General features: G+C 35.3%; 1 protein-coding gene across 11 annotated transcripts in view; it reads right to left on the bottom strand.

Moving 5' to 3' along the window:
* DGKB (diacylglycerol kinase beta) overlaps window positions 1–22,397 on the bottom strand; it is a 723,907-nt gene that overhangs the window by 178,519 nt on the left and 522,991 nt on the right. For all 11 annotated transcript variants that reach the window (XM_058296926.1, XM_058296928.1, XM_071215137.1 and 8 more), the window contains one exon: window positions 872–962. In XM_058296926.1, the coding sequence (XP_058152909.1) occupies window positions 872–962 (91 nt within the window). The remainder of the gene's footprint in view (window positions 1–871; window positions 963–22,397) is intronic.

Here is a 22,397-nt window from a genome sequence, read left to right as displayed (position 1 = left end):
AAATTTATTAGCTGAGCTTATGCCACTAATACCACTTATACATTTACTTTTAAAGTGAAAATATCAGCTAGTTGTCAAGTGTTCATTCTGATGCTTAATTCTGTTTCTTTAGTTTTGTCTTTACTACCTATCAAAATATAACTTTTCCTTTGTCTTTAACCCTTAAAATCTCTCAATATAGCTAAGTCATTTTCTTTTATAATCTATTTCCAATACTTTAACTTCTACAGTGCTATATTTTTTTGGTAGGAGGCTCTATATGCGCCAAGTCTTTTTAAAGCATGTCTTTTCTTGTTATCTTTGCTCTCTTTATTGGCCTTTCCACTTTCTATAAATATAATGGGGAAATGGCAAACGAGAACAGAGAAAACCTAGTTAATGAATGGGAATGGAATGAAAAGTTTACTTTTTTACTTTATTCATGAAAGTAAGTACAATTTTAGTGAACCATGTTTTAAAGTTTATAAAATAGTGAGACCTGAAAATAATAAGTTTTTAAAGTATCTTGCAATACTTTTTTTCTCTTCAACAACTTCCTTTTATTTTATACCTTTCTATCTGTACTATGCTTAATAACTTTATCATAGATTTCTAAAGTTGTATTCGACCTCTTATTCTTTTATAAAACTGTATTAAAATCTAAAACTTCTTTAAAAATAAAGTAAAAAATAATCCCACATTATCCAAAATTATCTTTATACTAGTATGTTAAATAGTGTTAGATTCACCAGTGAGACACAGAAATGACATCTTGGGTAAGCTATGTGAATTGCTTAGAGTATAATTCATCCCGTGGGCTACATTGCAAACATACTAACAACCAAGTTTGAGCCATTTCATAATATTATAAAAGATGATTCATTTATCTTACTTCTATTTCTACAGATTCATGAAGCTTCTTGCAGGTGGCTGAGAAAGTCTCAGATGTGCCAAATTCAAAATACCAAAATTTGTTCTTCATTCTGAAAAAAAGAAGGGAAGAAGCAGATTAGTTAATTATCAACAGAAGGGATTTTTTAAAAATGGGCTAACCTTGTCTTGTATTATAAGTGATAGGAAAGGTTTGAGAACATGTGACATCCAAAATGTAATGGATGATCACATAATTTTCAAACCTTAAATGTTGGTGTCAAATTGTAATGATAGCCCCTGAGGGGATTACAGGAATGTGTTGCTCTGACAAGACTCAAGTATATCTTTGATTTTTCTCTCTATTGGTTGATCAGATTTTTAAAAATGGTTTTATTGCTTATTATTCTTAGCTAGTTCTTAGGCAACTTGATTTTAGAACCAGTCACTCTGTAACCATAAAGAAAGAATAATCTGGGAATTTCATGAGGAAAAAAAGAGGCAAAACTCACATATGCTAAGTGTTTCTAGATGGCTACTTATTCCTTAGAAATTAGCATGATAGGATAGCATATCAAATGGAATAAAACAGCTGTTACACATAAGGCTAAAAATTAAGAACTTTGGGGTAGTCATTAATTATTTTATAAGACATAGTCTTCTTTCATATGAGCAATACTAGGAAACTATGATATAGCATGAAAGAAATAAAGAAGGAGTAAGAATATTGTATCTATAACAATATTGCAGGGAAAAAATATTTTAAAAGACTCCAGTGTTTAATCTTGAAGTAAAATATCTAAAACTTATTTTCTGCTGTAATCCAATAACCATATCTTTGACCTCTTGTACTAGGTAATAAATGTTATGATCATTAAATGTAATTTCATGGAGATTAATCAAATTTCAATATTATCCAGTATTGGATTTAAGATTTCACCTTCATTTAAAAATATGCCATTATTAATTATATATAATTCTAATAATGTTACCATGCCCTGAATAAGAAGAGAATGCAGGTAAAATATATACATGTTTTCACACATAAAACCAAAAAACAGAAAGAAAATTTTGTTTTGGTTTCCAAATACATCTCTCACAACAAATGGTTCTCTTTGACTTGTAAATATTGGCATCTTCTTTTTACATTAGAAAATAAAAGAAAACCAACAATTAAAATACCTTTGGCAAGGACCTTACTTCTGAATTCAATTCTATCATTAGTTATAAAATATGACAAGGGACTTAATACTCTGCTTATTAACATGCTATGCCAAATAGAGTTACCAGATATGAAATTGCAAAAAACTAAAGGGAATCTTATATTATCTATGTAGACATATTCAATAATATTTAGGTTTCATTTGCTCATTTAATTTTCACTAGACCTCGTGTCAGCCATCTTTGGACCAGTGATATCAAGACCAATAGATAGGATTCCAGGGCTTGAATTTACAGGTGCAATAGAAAGTTGGCAGTTTATTAGCAGTGCACCGATATGGCCAGCTTGGTTTAATGGGAAAATCAGTCTAACAGAAATTTTTTAAAAAGTGGGCCAGAATATGGAAATGCTGGTGGTGTTGATAGAAATATAGCTATTGAGATTGTCCAAATGACATATAATTGGAGATCTAAAATAACAAGGGAAATGGAGAGGAGAGGACAGAAGCAGAAGAAACGGCTGATGTAGGATCAATAGAAACGGCTGATATCTGCCATAAATTGTCCATCTCTGAATGCATACATGAGAATTGCCGCATGGTCCTCCAGCAGAAGTGCTATGGGTTTAGATTTTGACAGATGCTATTATCTAAGACATACGTATTCCTGTTTGAACAATGAATATGTATTGGAAATGTATCAAATTTTCAGTTAAAAATTAAATACATTAGAAATAAAATTAAAATGTATTAAATTACTAAAGACATGAAATTAGTATAAAAAACTACCCCCTATTTTTCCATTCTGCCCATCAAAGGTCTTCATACCTTAATTAGAATGTCCTGTCACTTACATGTGTTAACTAAGATATATACTCACTTTAGCAAACACATCACAAGAAACAGAAATTCGAGAATTTACATTCAGCCTTTATTCACCATATTAGTTAGCATTACTGCTCATGTGCAAAAGCTACTTTAAATTCTCCATTATTACAGCCATTTTATGTTTCACTTAGATAAATATATGGAGGTAATAAAAAGGACATAGAATCCGATTCCACATGACAAATTAAAGGCTGTTAAATTTTATTTTTTAAACCATACTGGTCTTTAGGTTGTAGGAATGCAAAAAGCACATTTAAACATGTGTTCTGTTTATTTTTATGGGTCACATTAGAAAATGATCCAAATAATTCAAACTCAAATTTGTTAGAAAAAAAACATATAACTTTGGCCTTTAAAAAAGGTACCTGAGACTTTAACCCACTATGAAACGTTCATGCCAAAGTCAGATTTATTATATTCCTGGACAGGTTTTGTGACTCTAGGTTTAATGACAAATGTCCTACAGACTCTACAAAATTTCTTCATACAATTATAATTGTAGCCATTATTATATTAAGCCGAGTTTCAATGAATTTAATTATAAATTACAGGTTTCAGTTTAATATTTATAGTGCTTGGTTACCAGATGTTCAGGTGCAGATGAAGAAATTGCTCCTATTCACCAGGCCTTTTCATGCTAATGGTAATTTTGCTTCATTTACTCATCCTCAGAGAAATGTACATTATTAGAGGTTTGTTCAAGCAAAACTTATTCTTGTAATTATGAAATTTAGTTAATATTTACTTCCTAAAGTTCTAAATTTTCAAATAGGTAATTTAATTCCTAGCAATATCTTTTTCTTGGAATATTTCTTCCTGGCTTACCTGTTTGTTGGTTTTGTTTTGTGTTGTATTATCTTGGCTTTTGTCTGCTAAGTCATATTAATGCAGCAAATATAAAACAAAACAATCAAACAAATAATGAAGTGGTTGTCTATTTCCCAAAAAGAATACAAATGAACCTAATTAGTTATAAAGCTCATTTCTAACAAAGATACAGCATATAAAGGTGGGTGACTCTGGCTCATTTATCTTACTATCGTAAAGTTAAATGTCATAAACACACAAAATAGTTGTTTTCAGTGAAATTACTATTGAAGGTCAGCTTTTTCTCTTAGAGGTATATTTCTTTTATTATTATTTTTGTGTATTTAATGGAACTTAGGAAATACAGGAAGATCATTGACTACATATAAAACTGAAAAGACCTGTATTAAACACATGAATCCCTTTTCAAACATCTTTAAGCAAGTAAGTCTCTGTTGCCTGGGCTATATATTCATAAATCGCTTTTGATCTTTTTTTTCAAATGAAAACAAAAATATAATATCCTAAGTAGCTTACTTAAAATGGAATTAAACCAGTATATTTTTAAACTTATTATGGATGCTTCAAAAATCGAATCTTTTTTCATTAGTTTTTGTGCACTTTTGTCCTATTACATAAAGTACTTCGTCATTTAAAATCTGGTTTTAAAATAATTTTCTCAAGGATTATAAAGTGTCCAATAATTTAGTAACTTCATTTTAATAATAAAATTCAATCCTACAATTAAATGACATACCCTAGATGTATATTAGGATTTGGGGAGTTGGCTGATAATACTGGTGATGGGTGAAGTGGCACTGTTGACTTTATTACTGGCAATAGTATAAGTATTTGGTATTTAAAGTGGTGCCTTTATGTTACAGAATCAGATCAGTTTTAGTCACTTCTCACTGCCAGTAAACATTATGTAATCATTGGATATAGAGTTTATTCATCTATTTCTAAACATAGTGAGGTATTACTGTTAAGGTATTACTGTTACAAGCCAAATGGAAGCACCCCTGTGCAACTTGATTTCACCAGTGAGTGAGCAGTGTGGAAAGTAGCAGCTTGAGGAAGGAAAAGCACTCAAGAGTACCTCCAACAAGCAGAAAGTAGGCAGAGTAGTCCACCTTGATAGTGAAGCACCCATGGGGTAGTGGAAGGGAAAGAGCAAGGTACAGTTGTAGCTTATGTTGTGTATCACTTTTAAAGTCTCCTGAGAAAACTAAATGCCATCTGTATGAAGGACAGTAATATGCATATGTTGAGAACTACGTTCTGACCCACCTCAAATGAAATGAGCATATGTTCAAAGCATTACAAAAATGGAATTAATAGAAACTTTTATGCCAATCTATAAAAATTACAACAGCAAACATTTAAGTAAACAAAAGGTTATATATTTGCTTGTAGAAACCTGAAATTACAATATTATGAAAATTACTATTCATATAAAAATACTAATAGTGAAAGTTACCAGATATTCTCTATTATTAAATGTTAAAGGAAACTCAACCATGTTTAATGTAAACCCGCAAATCCATGTCATTGTTTTTTTCATAGCAATTTATTCCTCTCTCATAGTAAGAGAATAATGTTGATAATATTATGTCATAAGGAAGAAATACTGCTACAATGACTACATTGGGCACATTTTATACACACACCAAAGAGAGCAACCATTTCTCATGTTCCCAAACTACAGGGGGGAGAGATAAATTTTTTTCAAATGACTTATAAAAATTCTTGTATCTAATGCTCATTCATGAGATATGCTTGTTGAATCCCAGGGAAACAATGAAACAAGCTATAGAAACTTCAGACAGAATCATATACTACTTCATCTTAGTTTCTAAAAGAAAAGATGGATATTCTAAAAATAACAATATTTAACCTGAATTACTTTTGTAGGAGTAAAGAAAATTTCTCATATTTAAATATATGGAAATGATGTATCCCAAAGCTGAAATATTCTAGTATATTTTTCAATTATTTCAACAGAATCTTTCAAAAAGTAGAAAATATATTGGTGTGTAAAATTATATGTAGTGATCATAATACATTTTATCATAATGCCAATTAATTATTTCTTTCCTGAATTCTCAGCTTATTGCTACACTATTGTATATATTAGAAGCAAATATTAGGAGAATTAAAAGGGAAAAGCAGGAGCAGATGTGGCTTAAGCCATTGAACGTCCACCTCCCACATGGGAGGTCCTGGGTTCGGTTCTCAATGCATCTTAAAGAAAATGAACAAACAATGAGCAAACAAACAGCTGAGGGAGCCAACACAGGGGAGCGGATTTGGCTCAGTGGTTGAGTGCTGGCCTCCCACATATAGGTCCTGTGTTCAATCCCTGGTCCTGGTATCTAAAAAAAAGGGGGGGTGGGGAGGGAAGCCCAGAAGCAGTGGCTCTTCCACCTTATTAAGTCTATGCCAACAATATATATAGAAAGTAAACTCCAAAGCACAGTGATTCTATCTGGATATATATTTTTGAAAGACAATGAGCAAGATGACAGGTACATTTGGATAAAGAATAAGTGTTATTTTGTGATAAAATTTTGATCCTCTTTGCTAGGATGTAGATAAATAAATAATAAGACAAAATGAGAAATTAAACCTAAAAATATTTAAACAATGACCAGGGTGTCTAGAACAGCATACCTTTCAATAATAATTAGGTATTTATTATGCAAATAAATATTTCATAATAATAAAAAATGTTTTCTTAAGAGAATTGTTAAGATTTCAGTGGTTATTGCTTTTGTTACTGAGCATGACATTGTCACAGGAGAACCTACTGAAACTTAGCAGTGACTCTCCCAACATCTCATGAGAAGCAGCAAAATCTAACTCAAGAAATCTTATTTTCCCATAATGTCCCTCATTAAATATAAAAATACATGCATCATCACCTCACAATTTTTTTCTAAAACTTTAAGAAAATATCCATAGGTCAGATAAGCTATCATTAGATAACCTTTGTTCATATTTTCATTTTAAAAGTTCTTTTATTCTTCTCTCCTGAAACCTGGCAACTTAAGAACAAAACCTGGTGGCTTCTAGGAAAGAATTTCCTCCTTGAAAAAGAGATACACAAAATGTGAAAGCGCTGCCCCTTGTTTCTTATTTTTGCACATTGTCAAAGCAGTTTGTTTTCCAGTGGGGCTGCAACAGAATACCAAAAACAGCTTGGCTCACAGTTCAGAGGTGACAAAATCAAGGCAGTAGCAAGTAATTTCTTTTCCAAAGCCTGTGGCCTTCTGAGGGTGTATTGCTGGCAATCGACTTTTGCCTCCATCACATGGCGATCTTTCTCTTTCTGTCTCCTCCTGTGGCTTGTACTTCTGTGTCCAAATTTCCTTTGCATACAAAAACTCCATGTGTACCAGATTAAGGCCTAACATGTTTGAGTTTGGCCTTTTCTTGATGGGCTCTTCGAAGATCCCATTTACAAGTGCTTTCACACCCACAGGACTGGGGATTAGGACTTGAATATGACCTCATGGGGTACGTAATTCAAACTACCTCATCAAGGAATAACATTATAATTGGAGATGGAGCCTCCATCTTGTCTGAAGAAGGGAACGGCAAGGGAAACACAGAGACGCTGACCCAGATCCCTGATGAAGTCAAACTGCCTCATTAGTCAACCGTGAAACCATCTGTTTCCATGGTTCATGGATTTCTACTTACATGAGATTTAAAAATAACTCACAGTTTGATTTGAGTATTCTGTTTCTTGCAGCCAAAAACACACTGACAGCACAGCCCCTCATAATTTATGGGAAATTTTTCACTTATATTATTATCAATGAGATATTTTGAAAATTCAAATGAGGTCATGCAATTCTTTTTTTTTTAAATATGTGAAATCTGGTGGTGATTTGCATAAAGGAGTTAAAATGGAGAATTTCTGTTCAGCATAATTCTTTGCACTTGTCTTGAGATTAGATGTGCAAATACCACTAAATATGCTTTTTTTCATCTGACTTGCCATTCCCCTGAATTTGCTAAGAATTCTTTTCACACTGAAATACTTGAAATAATTTTGAATAGAAACCATAAAACACCCCTTTTTAAAGTGCCTTGAATATGCATCTGATCCTTTTTTCATTGTTGAAATGGTCTATATAGACTAGTAAGCAACTAATAAGTTCATCTTTCCTACCTTTCTCTATCCCATGTCCGATAACTTGGAAATAGAATCACCTTGTGTTATCTGCATTAGTGAAATACACCATGATGTTTGAGATTATCAGCAGAAATAAATAAGCTATAGTCTCACTAATAAAAATAGGAATATGTTGAGCCTAGCCAAAATTGACAGGGAAAAATGTAATTAGGGTGGATATGACTCAATATAAAAGTTATAATTTTAAAATTTTATTGTATTCATTAATAAAACTTGTTCAGCTCCACACTAATGGTCTTCAATAAACTTAAAATCGAGAAGGCGAGAGTACTACCCCGCAGAAATGAGCTTGTCTTCAGGCATAACAAGGGATGCCAAGGGAAGCTGGTACTCTCCCCTCTCTGGTGGGATAGGAAGTCATTTATTCAACATACCAAGAATCTAACATAGGCAGGGTATTAAGACAGACACTGGGATTATTTTATCCACAGGATAGAAGCAGTCCCTGCTTTCATGAAACTTAGTCTTTAGACAGGTAAAATATTTCAAATCATTAAATACCAGTTGTGATAAATGCTAAAACATATACAGAATGCTGAAGGAAGGAAATTGGTCAGGCTTTCCAAAGACCCTATACGATGGAGTTGCTCACCTCAATCCCTTTCTTTTGATCTAATTCCATAGTTACCAAGCAATCCAAGAGGCAATTTGGCTTTCCATGCATTTTGATACCCAAAATGTGATGTCATGGATTGTGAAAATGTGTATTCTAATCCTTAGAAAGGAATTACCACCATTCCCCTTCTATTTTAACTTGCATATGATTTTTATACTTGGTAAACTTGAACAGGTCTTTAAGAACTTCTGGATGCTATGGTGCAGTTCTGTTTCTGCACTTACCCAGATGAGGATGAGAACCTCAATTGTGGCCACACAAACAAGACATTTTCCACAGGGACACCCTGGGGGAAAGATAAGCCAGCTCTCCTAAGCAGCAGAGTCCACCAGCCAGACAATACTAATTGAACGTGGTGAGCTAGAGAGTAAACTAATTGCTTGCTGTATTTTCTTTATTTCTACCATTTGCCAGTTGTTTTTCTCCCATTTATTTGTTTTTACTGAATTTACTAAGCCAATTGATGATTTATATCCAGGTATAAGAATATAAAGGCTCTTTAGCGTGGCTACTGTTCCAAAGATATTTAAGAAGCACCTACTAAGTTTCAGGAAGCTAAATAAGTGTAGATGTTTCAGTAGACTTATCAGTAAACACAGCCCAAATTTCCTTCTAACTCATGGACACCCCATTACATCTAGATTATAAAGTGATTGCTAACTTTATACATCCAACAAATATTATATTAGGTCCTAAATTATTAAACTAAATAACCTTGTTTAATAGCATTTGCTTTGCATGTGGAAATATGAATGATACCTGAAATCAATAGACAAAGCAGTTTCGAAGTACATCATCAGGGGTTTAACATGTAAAAAAAGATTTTACACAGGTTTTTGGAAAAAAATTTGCTTTAACACTAAAAGCCAATTAATTTCTATTAACATCCTCAGTGTTATACAATCAATAATTATGAATCATAAGAACACATTCTGCCATGTTATAATTTAATCTGTTTTTTCCAACCAATTTTTAGATACTGTATTTTGTGAAACTTGCAAAATTAAAAAAAATTACACCTCTCTCACACCTTCACACATTATTTTCCTTACCCATATTCTGTGAAGACTACCACAGTTTCACAACTTAAAAAAATACTTCTAATAAAACTTGTTTCTATTCTCTGAAAATTAGTTAAGTGTTTTACCTTTTGGTTTTCTTCACACATCAGCAGTCCTTTTCCAATTCTGTAACAAGAAGTACAACTTTGCATTTTGAAAATGTTCACCTTAAAACTTTTCCCACACCAGAACTCAAAAATGGGACAATTCTCTTTTTTCCAGTGGTATAAAAGAGTGGTTCTACAAATATATTAAAAATCTTGCATAAAAATGATAAGTGATAGGAATCAGACTCCTTGAATTACATTGCAAAATATTGATATTTTTATCAAAATGAAGAATTATATAATCTAACACATAAATCAGTGAATCCATTATTATTTGGATTGCACTTTTTGTCACTGATTTATATCTTGAGGGACTCAGATGACTCCCTGAAATATCATGATCTGTTTTTGTTTCCAGTCAAGATGCTGTAATTTATATAAAATATTCAGGCAGACTTGTACATAAACTAATTGACAGATGTAGGCACTATCATTTGGGGATTAATCATTGTGCAGATACATTGAAGTGCATGTTGGATACTTCTAAGGCAGATATAAAGGAAACATTTCCCCTTTTTCCCTCCCCAATATTATCTGCTATTTTATTTTTAAAAACTGACTAGTTCATATACTATTTTCTCCTGTTTACACTTATGCCCCAAAAAGCAAATAATAAATGGAGATGAATTTATCTTATAAAACTATTTTCAATTTGCACTACCTTCTACAAATCACCAAACCATCACTCTTTTTTCCCTTACAATATTAAAATACTAGCTGCATGTTGCATTGATTTCCAGGATTTAAATAAAAGGTCATCTGTATTTTTCAATTGAAGCAGGGAACAATGTAAGATCCTCTTCTATAACAGTTGTATTGCAATCTGGACCTAGATACAAGAGTGGAAGCCATAGCCTTCTGAGTATTAATGGCTATTTATAGTCCCTCTTTCAGGTAAATTTTTCATTTAGTGGTGTTTGCTCCTCTGAACATATGTCATTGTATACTGACAGACTTTAGAGACTGGAGAGAATATCACATTGTCACTGACTTCTTAGTGGGTGGTCAAATATTCATGACATAAATCATAAAGATTATTCTTACTTATACAATATGTTTTAGTGTCCCTAAATCTTGCCACAGCTCATTATTATGTATACATGGAACCAAATATGTGAGTGGAATCTCTGTTTGTTCAGATAGTTCCAGAAAAATTTGGGACCTGCTCCTTTGAGACAGAATAGACAAGGGCAACTGCCTTAGAAACATGAAAAGGAAGACCAAAGAAAAGATGTCGATTATTTTTGCCCATTAATTCATTCAAGAAAGATTTATTGAGCACCTGTTATGAGTCAGGCACTATTCTTGCTGCTGGGAATTTATCAGTGTTTAAAATAGATAAAGTTGCTGTACTTACATTGCTCATAGCCGTTATTGGTCTAAATGTGAGCTTAGATTTCCCATTATTACTAAGGGTTAAAGAAACGTTTTCCATCTCTCCTCATTCATACTGCAGAGTGTATGTAAATTAAAAATCCAGAACAAAACCCGAAACAGTTCATTCAATCAATTTCTGGTCTAGTCTTTGAATTATGATTATATTCATAATTAATTAATCAATTAAAGTATTATTGAACGTGATGGTAGATTGTTTAATGGAAACAGACTCTTCCTAATTCCTATTCCCGTATTCACGACCCTTTGCAATGGGATTGTGTCACTTCTTCTTTCCAGAAGTTAAATCTTTTTCTCTTCCTACTTGTATCTGGGCTAAGCTTGGGACTGGCTTTGACCAATGGAATGTAGCAGAAGTAATGCTGGGTGAGTTCTGGAGCTGAGGCTTCAAGGGCTTTTAATGGGCACTTTGTCCCTTTGGAACACTGTCCTGCGGCATCCACGCTGTGTAGAAGCCCAGGGTTGGAAGCCACATGGAGGGGGAGATGCAGTATCTTAGTTGAGTCCAGTCCCCAGCCCATCCACGACCTCACTGCAGTGCAAGAGAAACCAGCAGAGGAACTATCCAGCCAACACAGAAATACAAGAAATCATAAATTGCTGTTGCTTAAGCCACTAAATTAAATATAGTGTGGTGTGTTATGTAGAAATTGATACCTGATACAAAAACTTATTATATACCAGACACTGTGCTAGGGAAAGTACAAACAAAAGTCAGCAAAAGATTCCGTAAGCTCTGCCTCTAGTCTCTGCTCTATAGTATTATGAGGGACATAGTAAGTCCTCAAATACTCATGCTAACCCTGTGAAATTGCTATAGTAATACATGAAAGAAGAAAAACTAAAAACTATTTCATAAGTGGTTATAAAAACTGGGAGGGAAACACATTTCTATCACAAGTAACTGTAAGAACAAAGGCCCTGTGGTAGAAAGAAGCAGATAACCAAAACCACCTGCAGGAAGACCAGAGAACCTGGAATAGAGAAATAGCATTAGCTTACTGTGAGACAAGACTATGCTGGGAGGTTATGTCCAGGCATTTAGCTATGTAGCATATTTGCTGGTATTACCAGCGCTATATAAAAATATAAATAAAATGTGTGTGTTTCCTTGTGTACATATGCTTTATCTTTCCAATGCAATTATTTGTTACATGAGCATTCAGGGAATGGCAGCAAAACACATTCATAAAATATCAACCAGTGCTTGAATTTCATGGTTGAAAATTCTTGCATCTCAAAACTCTGAATAGAAACTAAATAACCTAAAAAAATTTAATAATGAAAATGAGAGAGAAATGAGTTTTGGTAATTGTGGTTGTATTTGTCTTTCAATGGAATAGGAAGACTTTTACATAGAAGAAAGAAAAATGTTAGGACAGTTAAATGCAGTAGTTTAAAGAGGTAAATCAAGAAGTTTCCATTGCATTGTTGACTATGTACTATAGAGTCATTAACTTTATTAATTCAGTATAATACAAAGAGGTTAGCAACATTCTGAAAGGGTAATGACATTTCTCAAACTCATTTATTGTTCACATAAAAGAAAAGAGTTAAGTGAAAAAGTAGCAGTCAATTTTTCCCGGTTGGATAAAACTAGCAAACTATTCCTGTTGGAAACAAAACATTGCTTTCCTTCAAGCTCAAAAAAAATACAGTTTGTAGACAAAACTATGAACAATCCAGTAGTTCCCCTCCTTTGCCTACTAGATTTGACCGTAAAATTATTGCCCAGTAGTACTGGCAGGTGACCAGAATGAGGAGGCGTTTTGGGGATTATGAACTTAAGTAATAACTCTTAAAGCAAGGCAAAGAACAAAAAATCCTGAATTCTTTTTGTTATATCCAATCATCACAATAGAGTAATTTTCTCTCATCATCCATAAATCTATCTTCTTGCTAATACTTAGGTAAAATCATTTTCATTGTAGCACATAATATATATTAATAAGCTACTAGACTTTTTCTAATATTCTACTTTCCTTTCCACTTTAGATTTAACAATCATATAATAATCACTGTTCTGCTTGCGAATGAATCATATGCAATAGTAAGGAAATAGCTAAGAAGGAGATGCCGCCCATGAGAGATTTAATCATAGGAAATGGCTGACTTTTTATTTCCAATAACCATCTGCACTCATGGTAAATCAGGTGCTAATGAAGCTCAGACCCAGACTGCACAGGAGCATAAATCTCAGGAACCAAGAGTCGTGGAGCAACAGACCTCAGAAAACAGAATTTTCTAAGGAAAAGCACCAAGATTATCATATAGAAGGTCACCATCTGCAAATGTGTCACATAAATGAATATATTTGGTAGTCCTGATACCACTTCATGACACTGGCTGTAAACATCAAATCTGTGCCTTTCTTTTGAAACTTAGCACTTTCAAATATAATGAGCAACTTATATGACTTTATATCTTCTCCTAGACAGTCAACATCTTGAAGGTAGAGGTCGTCCGTGCCGGTCTCATTTTTATATCCTCTGTAGTACTTTGTACTTAAAAGTACTCAATATTTGGAGAATGAATTATGGTCATAAAAGTATTGATTGTGGTATCTCACTTTCAGAACAGAAAAGTACTACATTTTTTCGGAGGATGAGGAAGCCAGGTCTAACTTGGGTAGAATTAGTGCCAGACGTAGGATTAGACGCAAGTCTTCTGATGTCCAATCAGCATGACTATTTTGTAAAAGTTTTTGACGTTTAGTCATCATAATCCTCAATTTTATGGCTTTCTTAAATTATTGTTGGAATGATATAGGCAATAGAAAGAAGGGCAGAGGTCGAGGGAGAAGGGACAGACCAATGAGTACATCATCAAAGACAAATTCTACATTGCAAAAAGGATTTGAGTCTGAGGATTTGGCAAAATATTGACTTCTATATATTGGTGTTAAAGATGGAGTCTTTCTTTTCCCATGATTATTGATTATATTTTTAATCATTTGCAAATAATAAAAAGCAAGGTATTACAATTACAAGTAAAGATGGGGTGTAGGAATTATTAACACTGGAGGCAACTTAAATACCCCAGCATTCCCAGCTTAACTTGGCCTTTCTATTTTCTATTTATTACCTTTCATGCAGAAATCCCAGTGAAGTACTAAAAAGTCTCTATCTTCACTGTTATAAAAATAAAATTTCAAAGCACAAAAAAGAAATCTAGTTGCTAGAGCCAATATTAGTGAAAAGAAAGTGGCAATGTATACTAAAATTAACCTGTAAATAGCTTTTTGAATTACATGAAGTGGTTAATAACTCCCTGTGGCCCTGGATATTTTGAGAATTTGATGACAGTCATGAAACTTCTCCCCTGAAATACACAAATACCACTTATGCATAGGACTTTGCCTACATTTTCAGGGATTTTCCAGTATTCCTGAAGCCTCCTCATAGTGCCCAGGGCTAGATAAATCTAGGTTAAAAGTCCTGACTATAGTGGTATTTACAAAAAGATCTTAGGTGATATGCATCAATAGTGACAGAACTTGAACATGAATTATTTTTCATTTCTTATTTGAAGTTTTTTGATTTATTACTATAAATCAATTAACTAATTATTAATTATTATGTTAGGTAACAAATATAATTTTCAAGCTGTGTCTTCATATATTTACATCAAATTCACATGAAACCAAATGAAGCTTTGATGTTTCTGTTTAAAAATGAGAAGATAGGCAAATTTTATCATTTAGTAGATACTTGAAGACATGATATATATATATAATTATAGTTATATTCACATACTGTCCTGTTATGTTAATAAGAATTCACAAAGTTAAAGCTGCTTACATTTGATGAGTAAGTTTTAATCTTAAGGTAGCATTAATCCATACTTCTGCCTCTGGCAAATTTTCCTCACTGTGTGACATATAAATCGGTATCTTACCTAATAGAACCTAATTTCTTGTTAGGTTGAGGAGCATTGGAATATGTATCCTGCATATTATTTTCATTTTTACTGTTTTCTTTTCTTCCTTGTGTCTAAATACATGGCAAAGAATCGAGCAGACCAATCTCTATTTCATAATACATATTATCATACTTGAAGCCAAACCCCAGTTTATTCTCAATTCCACCAATAATCTGAACTGAGAGGGGATTATATGGCATCTGTGGCAGTTTGAAGCTGGGTGGACTCCAGAAGGTGATGTCCTTAGAGCTAATTCATTCCTGTGCATGTAAACCTATTGCAGATGGGACCTTTTGATTAGATAACTTCAGTAGGGCATGAAGCAGGGTGGGTCTTAATCCTTTCATTGGAGTTCTTTATAAACATAAGGATAAAAGCCTTACACACAGAAAAAAGCAGCAGAGACAGAGAACCCCTGAGATGCCAAGAGAGACAAGGGTCAGAGGGGAAGGGAGAGATGAGCCATATGCCTGATCACCCACAGCTTAGCTAGGGAAAAAAGTAATCCTTGAGGAGAATGCAGAAATCAGCAGAGCTGATGTTATGTCCTGCCATGTGCCTGATCATCCACAGTTGTAACTTGGTGAGACAGCATCTGTTGATGATGCTTTGGTTTGGACACTTTGTATAGCCTCAGAATGGTAAACTTGTAACATAATAAAATCCCATTATAAAAGTCAACCCATTTCTGGTATAATACTCCCAGCAGCTTTTAGCAAACTTAAACAGCATTTTAATATTATAATTAGGCATATTTTTAAAATTATTAAGATTGATGTTAGCAAAGTCTAAATATTAAATTTGAACTTCAAGTTTTCTTCAAAGATTTCCTCTAGAAAGAAACATAACTTCATAATGAGGTATATCGGGTTGAAACTTTTAGAAAATTCACATTTCAGAAACTCAGATACTTTCCTAGATAATACATATAAATTGTATAAATAGCTAATTTACTTTGAAAATTATGGCTCTAGAGGAATTTATTCAAGTATAGCCTTTGAATCATATCTACTTCTAATACTTTATTCCAAGTGATTACCATTGTTTGCCTTGATTGTTTCATCAGTGCAGCTTGACAAATGTATCCACTTTCCCCCTTCTAGGAATACGGTAGGATTATACCTCCTGGCTCATTTATGGTGGGACAGAGTTAAACAGCTAATTCTGACCAATTGGAGGTAAGGGAATATGATGTGCTTCATTTAGGACTGGAACCTCTGTTGCCAAAGTACAGTCCTCTGCCACTACAAAGGACGTGGATGGAGAATAAGGTTGTTTATTACCTTGGTGAAACCCTTCCAATTATGTTAGAAAATGAAACCATCCCTTAACAAGTCTATTTCCATATATCCCTTCCTAGCCTTTCTATACTCACTCACTTATAAAAGCTTAGTTCCTATTTTTCTTTGTGTGCCCACTTATGTTTATTAACAAGTAACTTGCTTCACTAAAAGTTTAGTTCCTATTTCTTGCCCCACTTTACTGGCAGGTTTTAACCAGAAAAAACAAACATTTTAGCTCTTACCTGCACATGCGCAAAGTAACAAGACCTTGAATTAAAGTTACTTACACTTAATTATAATAGTAACAATCATGCCAACTCAACATACTAAGCCACCATTTTTGAACACGCTATTATGAATAAGCATGATTTGCATATATACATGCCCCACTTAACCAAGCCTCCTGTCCTGTGTCATCTCACCTCATCCTACCCTAGTGCCCTAAGCCCACCCCCTCCATAATCATGCCAATATCCCACTCTTCTGGGGCTCAAGGAGACAGATCTGAGGGGACTCTCCTGTCTCCTTACTTGGCAGCCAGGTAAATCCTGGTGTCACCGTATTAATTTATTTATGCAGTGGGCAGTAAGACCTCCCACTTGCAGTAACAAAAACATCCTTTAACATGTCTTCCCCAAAATTGTTTCTCAAATCCCAACCATTCTCCAAAAGGGAACCTGTTTTAGTTTGCTAAAAGCTGCTGGGAGCGATATACCAGAAATGGATTTTCTTTTACAGTGGGTATTCTGAGGCCATGCAAGTATCCAAATCAAAGTATCATTAGGATAGCCTTTCTTCCCAAGCTGTAGCTGTGGGTAATCAGCACAGGGCAGCTTCTGCATCCCTCTCCCTTCTCCGCCGGGTCTCACTGTTTTCACCTTCTGGGTAAAGTGGCTTCCTCTCAGCTTCTGTGTTCTGTTGGTTGATTTCAGCTTCTGGCTCCAAGGGCCTTCCGTCTCAGCTTCTGGATTCCTCTCATTCTCCACAGGTTTTTTTCTGTATCTGTGGCTTTTTATTCCTCCATTTATAAAAGACTCTAATAAGAGGTTTAAGACTCACCCTAGGTCATACAATCTAATCAAAGACGCTTAACTGAAGTAATTTAATCTAAAGGTCATACCTACAACACGTTTGCATGCACATGAAAGGATTAACCGTAAGGATGTGATTTTCTGGGGTCCACAAAAGCTTCAAACTGCCACAGAACCATGTTTTTGTTTGCCTGTTTCTTTCAATTTGTGAAACAGTACCTGATAACTTGAAGAAAGATGAATGAAGGGATATTACCATAAAGTAAATATTTTTGAAAAAAATCTATGTATGCTTTGAAGTTTATTCTGTACAGTGAGCTAGTCTTTGCTCAATACAGTCTCAGATCATTAATTAAAATGTTAATTTCATCAAAACTCCTAACCTGCTTTAAATTGAAGTCTTCTTCCCTGCCCTAGCTCAGGTCTGCTGCATGAAGAAAGTCTGCAATGGGGAAAAGGGTGCAAATGCTTGCTTTTTCACTAATTCCCCACTTAGAACTTCTCCTCTTCCTTCCCCAGCCTGCTATCCATGTTCTTTGTCTCCTTAAGAATGGAACTAATGGTAGGGACAAGAGGTAAGGAAAGTAGGATAATATTTACTTGATTTATACCGTGGTGGAGAACTTCCACTCTACTTTCTAGTTTTGTCACATTTTAAAAATAGACTTTTTTCTTGGATCCTTGCCTTCATTGTTCAGAGTTCTCCCTTCATGCTTTGTACCCCTTTCTCCCAACTGGGAATGTTGCCACTCCAGCTGGTCCATTGTGACCTCCTCCACATCCTCTGGGGATCTGCCAATCTAGCCTCCATTTCCTTTTGATGAGGTCCCTTTGCCCTCCCTGAAGGTTCTAAGTCCCAAATCAGTTAACTTGCTCCTCACCGCCCCCGCCCCACCAGCCTCTTTCTTATAGAGTTCATAAATAAAGTCTACATGATTCATGTTTTACTCCTGCAAACTCAGGGAGAGCTGAGTTCTTCCCCTTCTCTGTTCTCGGTAGACATTTGTCAGCTTCCTGTTCTTTACAGCTCTCAAAGATGACTTATACATGGTGTCCTCTTTATGATGGCAGTGGACACCTATTAAAAATCTTTAAATGAGTCTTTTAAATTTCATTCTTGGACTTTGGGTTAGGAAGAGTTAGCAGAGAGGGATGAAGTGGACCTGGCAGCCTATCTCCCTCCAGAAACATCCTCTTCAAAAAACGACCATGGGTTCTTTTATACCTTTGGTGAGGTGAAGTGCTTTAACAGTCCTCCAATTGGTTCTGCTTTGGCACCTCTCTTGGAAGTGTGTCCCAGCTGAAACTTCCATTATAACAAGCTGTTTCAAATGTAAATTAGGTCTGGTTAAGCTCACCTGCCTCCCTCCCCCACGTCAACCCCTACATTTTAATCCTTCAGTGGCTTTTGTATTTAGGATATCATCTAAGTAAAACTATTAAATCCTACAAGATCTAGATCTTCTCTGTCTTAACAACCATATGATAACCCCATGGACCTTCTTTTCTTTCTCTTACATGAAAGTTCTTTCTTGCCTTGAAGCAGAGTTTCTCAGTCTCAGGACTATCATTTAGGATCATATGATTCTTTGTTGTAGGCAGTTGTTGAGCGTGTTGTAGGATGTTTAGAAGTGTCCCTGGCTCAGTAAATCAGGGGTTCTTAACAAGTTCTTACTCAGTTCTTATATTCTTATACTCAGTAGATCAGGGCTTCTTAACAAGGGGTCCAAGAGCTTGAATTGAAATTCAAATAAACATTAGTCTTGTGAGGACATAATGATGCAGGTATGATATATTTATTTAACAATACACAGTATAGTGTGGACTTAGTAAGGGGTCCCTGGTTTTCACATGACTGGCAAAGGGGTCCATGGAGCAAAAATGGTGAAGAACTCCTGCAGTAGACAATAGTAGCAGCAACCCCATTCTCCACCAGTGGTTACAATAAAAAATGTCCAGACTTTCCCAAATGTGCCCAGTTAGGGGTGGGAGTGGGGAGTCATCCCCAGTGTGATGAGTCTTAGTCTATTAGAAACATCACACTCTCTACCCAGAAGTTTTTCTTTTCTTTTTTTAAAGATTTTATTTATTTCTCTCCCCTCCCTTCCTCCTTGTCTACTCTCTCGTGTCCATTCGCTGTGTTCTTCTGTGTCCGCTTGCTTTCTCGGTGGCATCAGGAATCTGTGTCTCTTTTTATTGCATCATCTTGCTGTGTTGGTTCTCCATGTGTGTGGCACAACTTCTGGGAGGGCTGCGTGCTTTTTTTTGTGCAGGATGGCTCTGCTTGCAGGGCACACCTCTCGTGCATGGGGCTCCACTATGTGGAGGACATCCCTGCATGGCAGGGCACTCCTTGTGCGCAGCAGCACTGCACGTGGGCCAGCTCACCACATGGGCAAGGAGGCCCTGGGTTCGAACTGTGGACCTCCTATATGGTAGGCAGACACTCTATCAGTTGAGCCACATCTGCTTCCCCCAGAAGTCTTTCTTTCCCTAGACAATTCCTACTCATCTTTACCTCTGAAAGAGTCTACAAAACTAAATCAGTTTTTCTTGTCTTAAAGCATTGAAACCTTCACTTGTCATTTGGGGACTAGATGGGAATTTACAATTTCCTCTTTATTTCCTCCCATCCCCTACTTACCCACAGTCTTGGCAAAAATGATACTAAGTCTTGGTACCTGGTACATATCATACTCAGGCCCATTGACAATGAAACTGAAGGCTGAGGAAAAGTCAAGACTCTGCATAATAATGACCAAATGATGTGCTAAAGGGAGAGCCTTGCAGGTACTCTAACAATTCTGATTTTCTTTTAGATATACCATTTGCTAAATCCAAAACCTTAGCTGCTATTTCCTTTGGGAATCCAACAAATGAAACTGGATGTGTGACAAAAATAAGAGCTAACATTTATTGGATACATATTATGTGCCTTATTAAAATAACACATTCAATCCTCACAATGAGTTAGACACTAGTATTACCTACATTTTACAAAAGATAAAACTGAGGCACAGAGAGGAAAGATTATTAACTCAAGATCAGGTATTGGCTTTCTTCTGAGCTTTACTCAGTCCAGGCATACACCTGCTTCCATTCTTTATATCTGCTGTTCCTCTGCTTGGAATTTCCTTCTCCCAGATAACCATGCTTACATTTTGTCCTCACCCTTCTGGGTCTTTATTCAAATATGACCTTTTCAGTGTGTAATTGCATCCCTACTCCATTTCTCTGCCTTGCTTTCCTCCATAGCACTTCCCACTATTTGCCATACTGATTCTTAACTATTTGTTGTCTGTTTCCCTTATAGACTAGAAGTTCCTTGAGGGCAATGATTTTTTTTTCCTGGCTATAGCCTCAGTGCCAGCAAATTGTTTCACACTTTGGAAATTCTCCATAAATAATTGTTCAATAAATTAATCAATCCATTTCTAGTCCCAATCTGAGGAATTGAACTAAATAAGACAGTACAAATGTCCTGGGATGAAACACTGGCTTAAATTGGTTTCAAGGATGCTTTCTTTTTAGTTTTCTACAATCAAGGTATCTTAGTCTGCCAGGGCTGCTGTATCAAGTCACTATGGACTAACTGACTTAAACAACAGTAGTTTATTGTTTCATGGTTCTGGAGGCTAGGAGCATAAAATCAAGGACTTCAGTGGGTCATGCTTCCTCTAAAAGGGGAGAATCCATTCCATGCCTCTTCCCTGGCTTCTCTTTTGTGGCTGACAATTCATGGTGTTCATTGGCTTGAGACAGCACAACACAATCTCTGCCACTTTCACATTGCCCTCTCTCTCTCTCTCTCTCTCTCTGTCTTTCTGTCTGTGTTTAAATTTCCTCTTCTTATAAGGACACCAGTCACAATGGATTAAAGCCCACCCTAATACTGTTTGGACTCATCTTAACTGAGAACATCTTCAAAGATCCTGTTTACACATAAATTCTCATTTGCAGGACCAGGTGTTAGGACTTGAACATGTCTTTTGGGGGGACACAATTCAATCCATAACACAAGGATAGTGATCATGCAAATGGGTTTTTACAGATGATCCAGGATACAAGAAAGTTGAAGCAGCTTCCTCTTGCCTCCCTACCTCCCGACCATGGCAGAAGGCTGTGGGCTAAAAGCAGGTAGACACACGCAGCTCACACTTGTGGTGGAAGACTGCCAATTGTAGGGGTCTGAACTGGCATGGAAGATCCGTGGCAGCTGTGGCTGAAATCCGAGGCAGGTTGAGAGGATATTTCATGAGGCCCTGAAATCACCTGCTAAAACCATCCACCATGGTAACCCTTTATATTTCTTAAAACTATCATCTTTAATTTGCATAACTAGACTAAATTTGTCATGCTATATTTTAAATCTATTTTCTCTCCTTCTTGCCTCAGAATTATGGAAACAGATGTATACTTTCACTACAAAAATAACCTTCCATCAGACGGAAATTTAACCAGCACCCCCCAAAAATTAGCAAAGTTACTAACTATGCAATTTTTCATTTTAAATTAAAGCATAGAAATAATTTTCTTCTCTCCCTAAATCCATTAAAAGTCCAGTACTTTACAGCAGAGATGACATTGAGTGATTCACAAATTAATGAAACCATTGTTATAGTGCTCTAAACGTTAGGGAATAGAATTATAAAACCCTGTAAAACCATGAATCATCCTCCTTCAGCAGCACGTGTTGCTTATTTGAAAATGAAAACTGGGTTAAAGTCATATTATGAATGCTTCTTCATTAAATAACTTTTCTGAAGTGATTAAGGAGTACCCAAATTTCTACACAGGCTGACTGGTGAGAGGTTGACCAAACATTGAAATTGAATCTTGTTTCTTAAAGCAGAAGTAAGTTTTCTGTAAATGACTGAAATTAGACGAGGGCTTTCCAAGAGCTGCATTATACAAGGCTGCATTGTGGACATTTTAAGTTCAGCCAATTTCTGGTAAGCATAGGTGCACAATGGTCCCTGCATTTTGCATGTTCAAGTAACATGATGCTACAATATTCTAGTTATGCAATAGGGGTATCAGAACATGAGAACTCCAAAATATGAGATGATTTTGTG

The sequence above is a fragment of the Dasypus novemcinctus genome, chromosome 5 (assembly GCF_030445035.2).
Source record: "Dasypus novemcinctus isolate mDasNov1 chromosome 5, mDasNov1.1.hap2, whole genome shotgun sequence".
Taxonomy (NCBI): Eukaryota; Metazoa; Chordata; class Mammalia; order Cingulata; family Dasypodidae; genus Dasypus; species Dasypus novemcinctus.
Note: the sequence above shows the minus strand (reverse complement) of the source record. Positions and strands in the feature narration are given on the sequence as shown.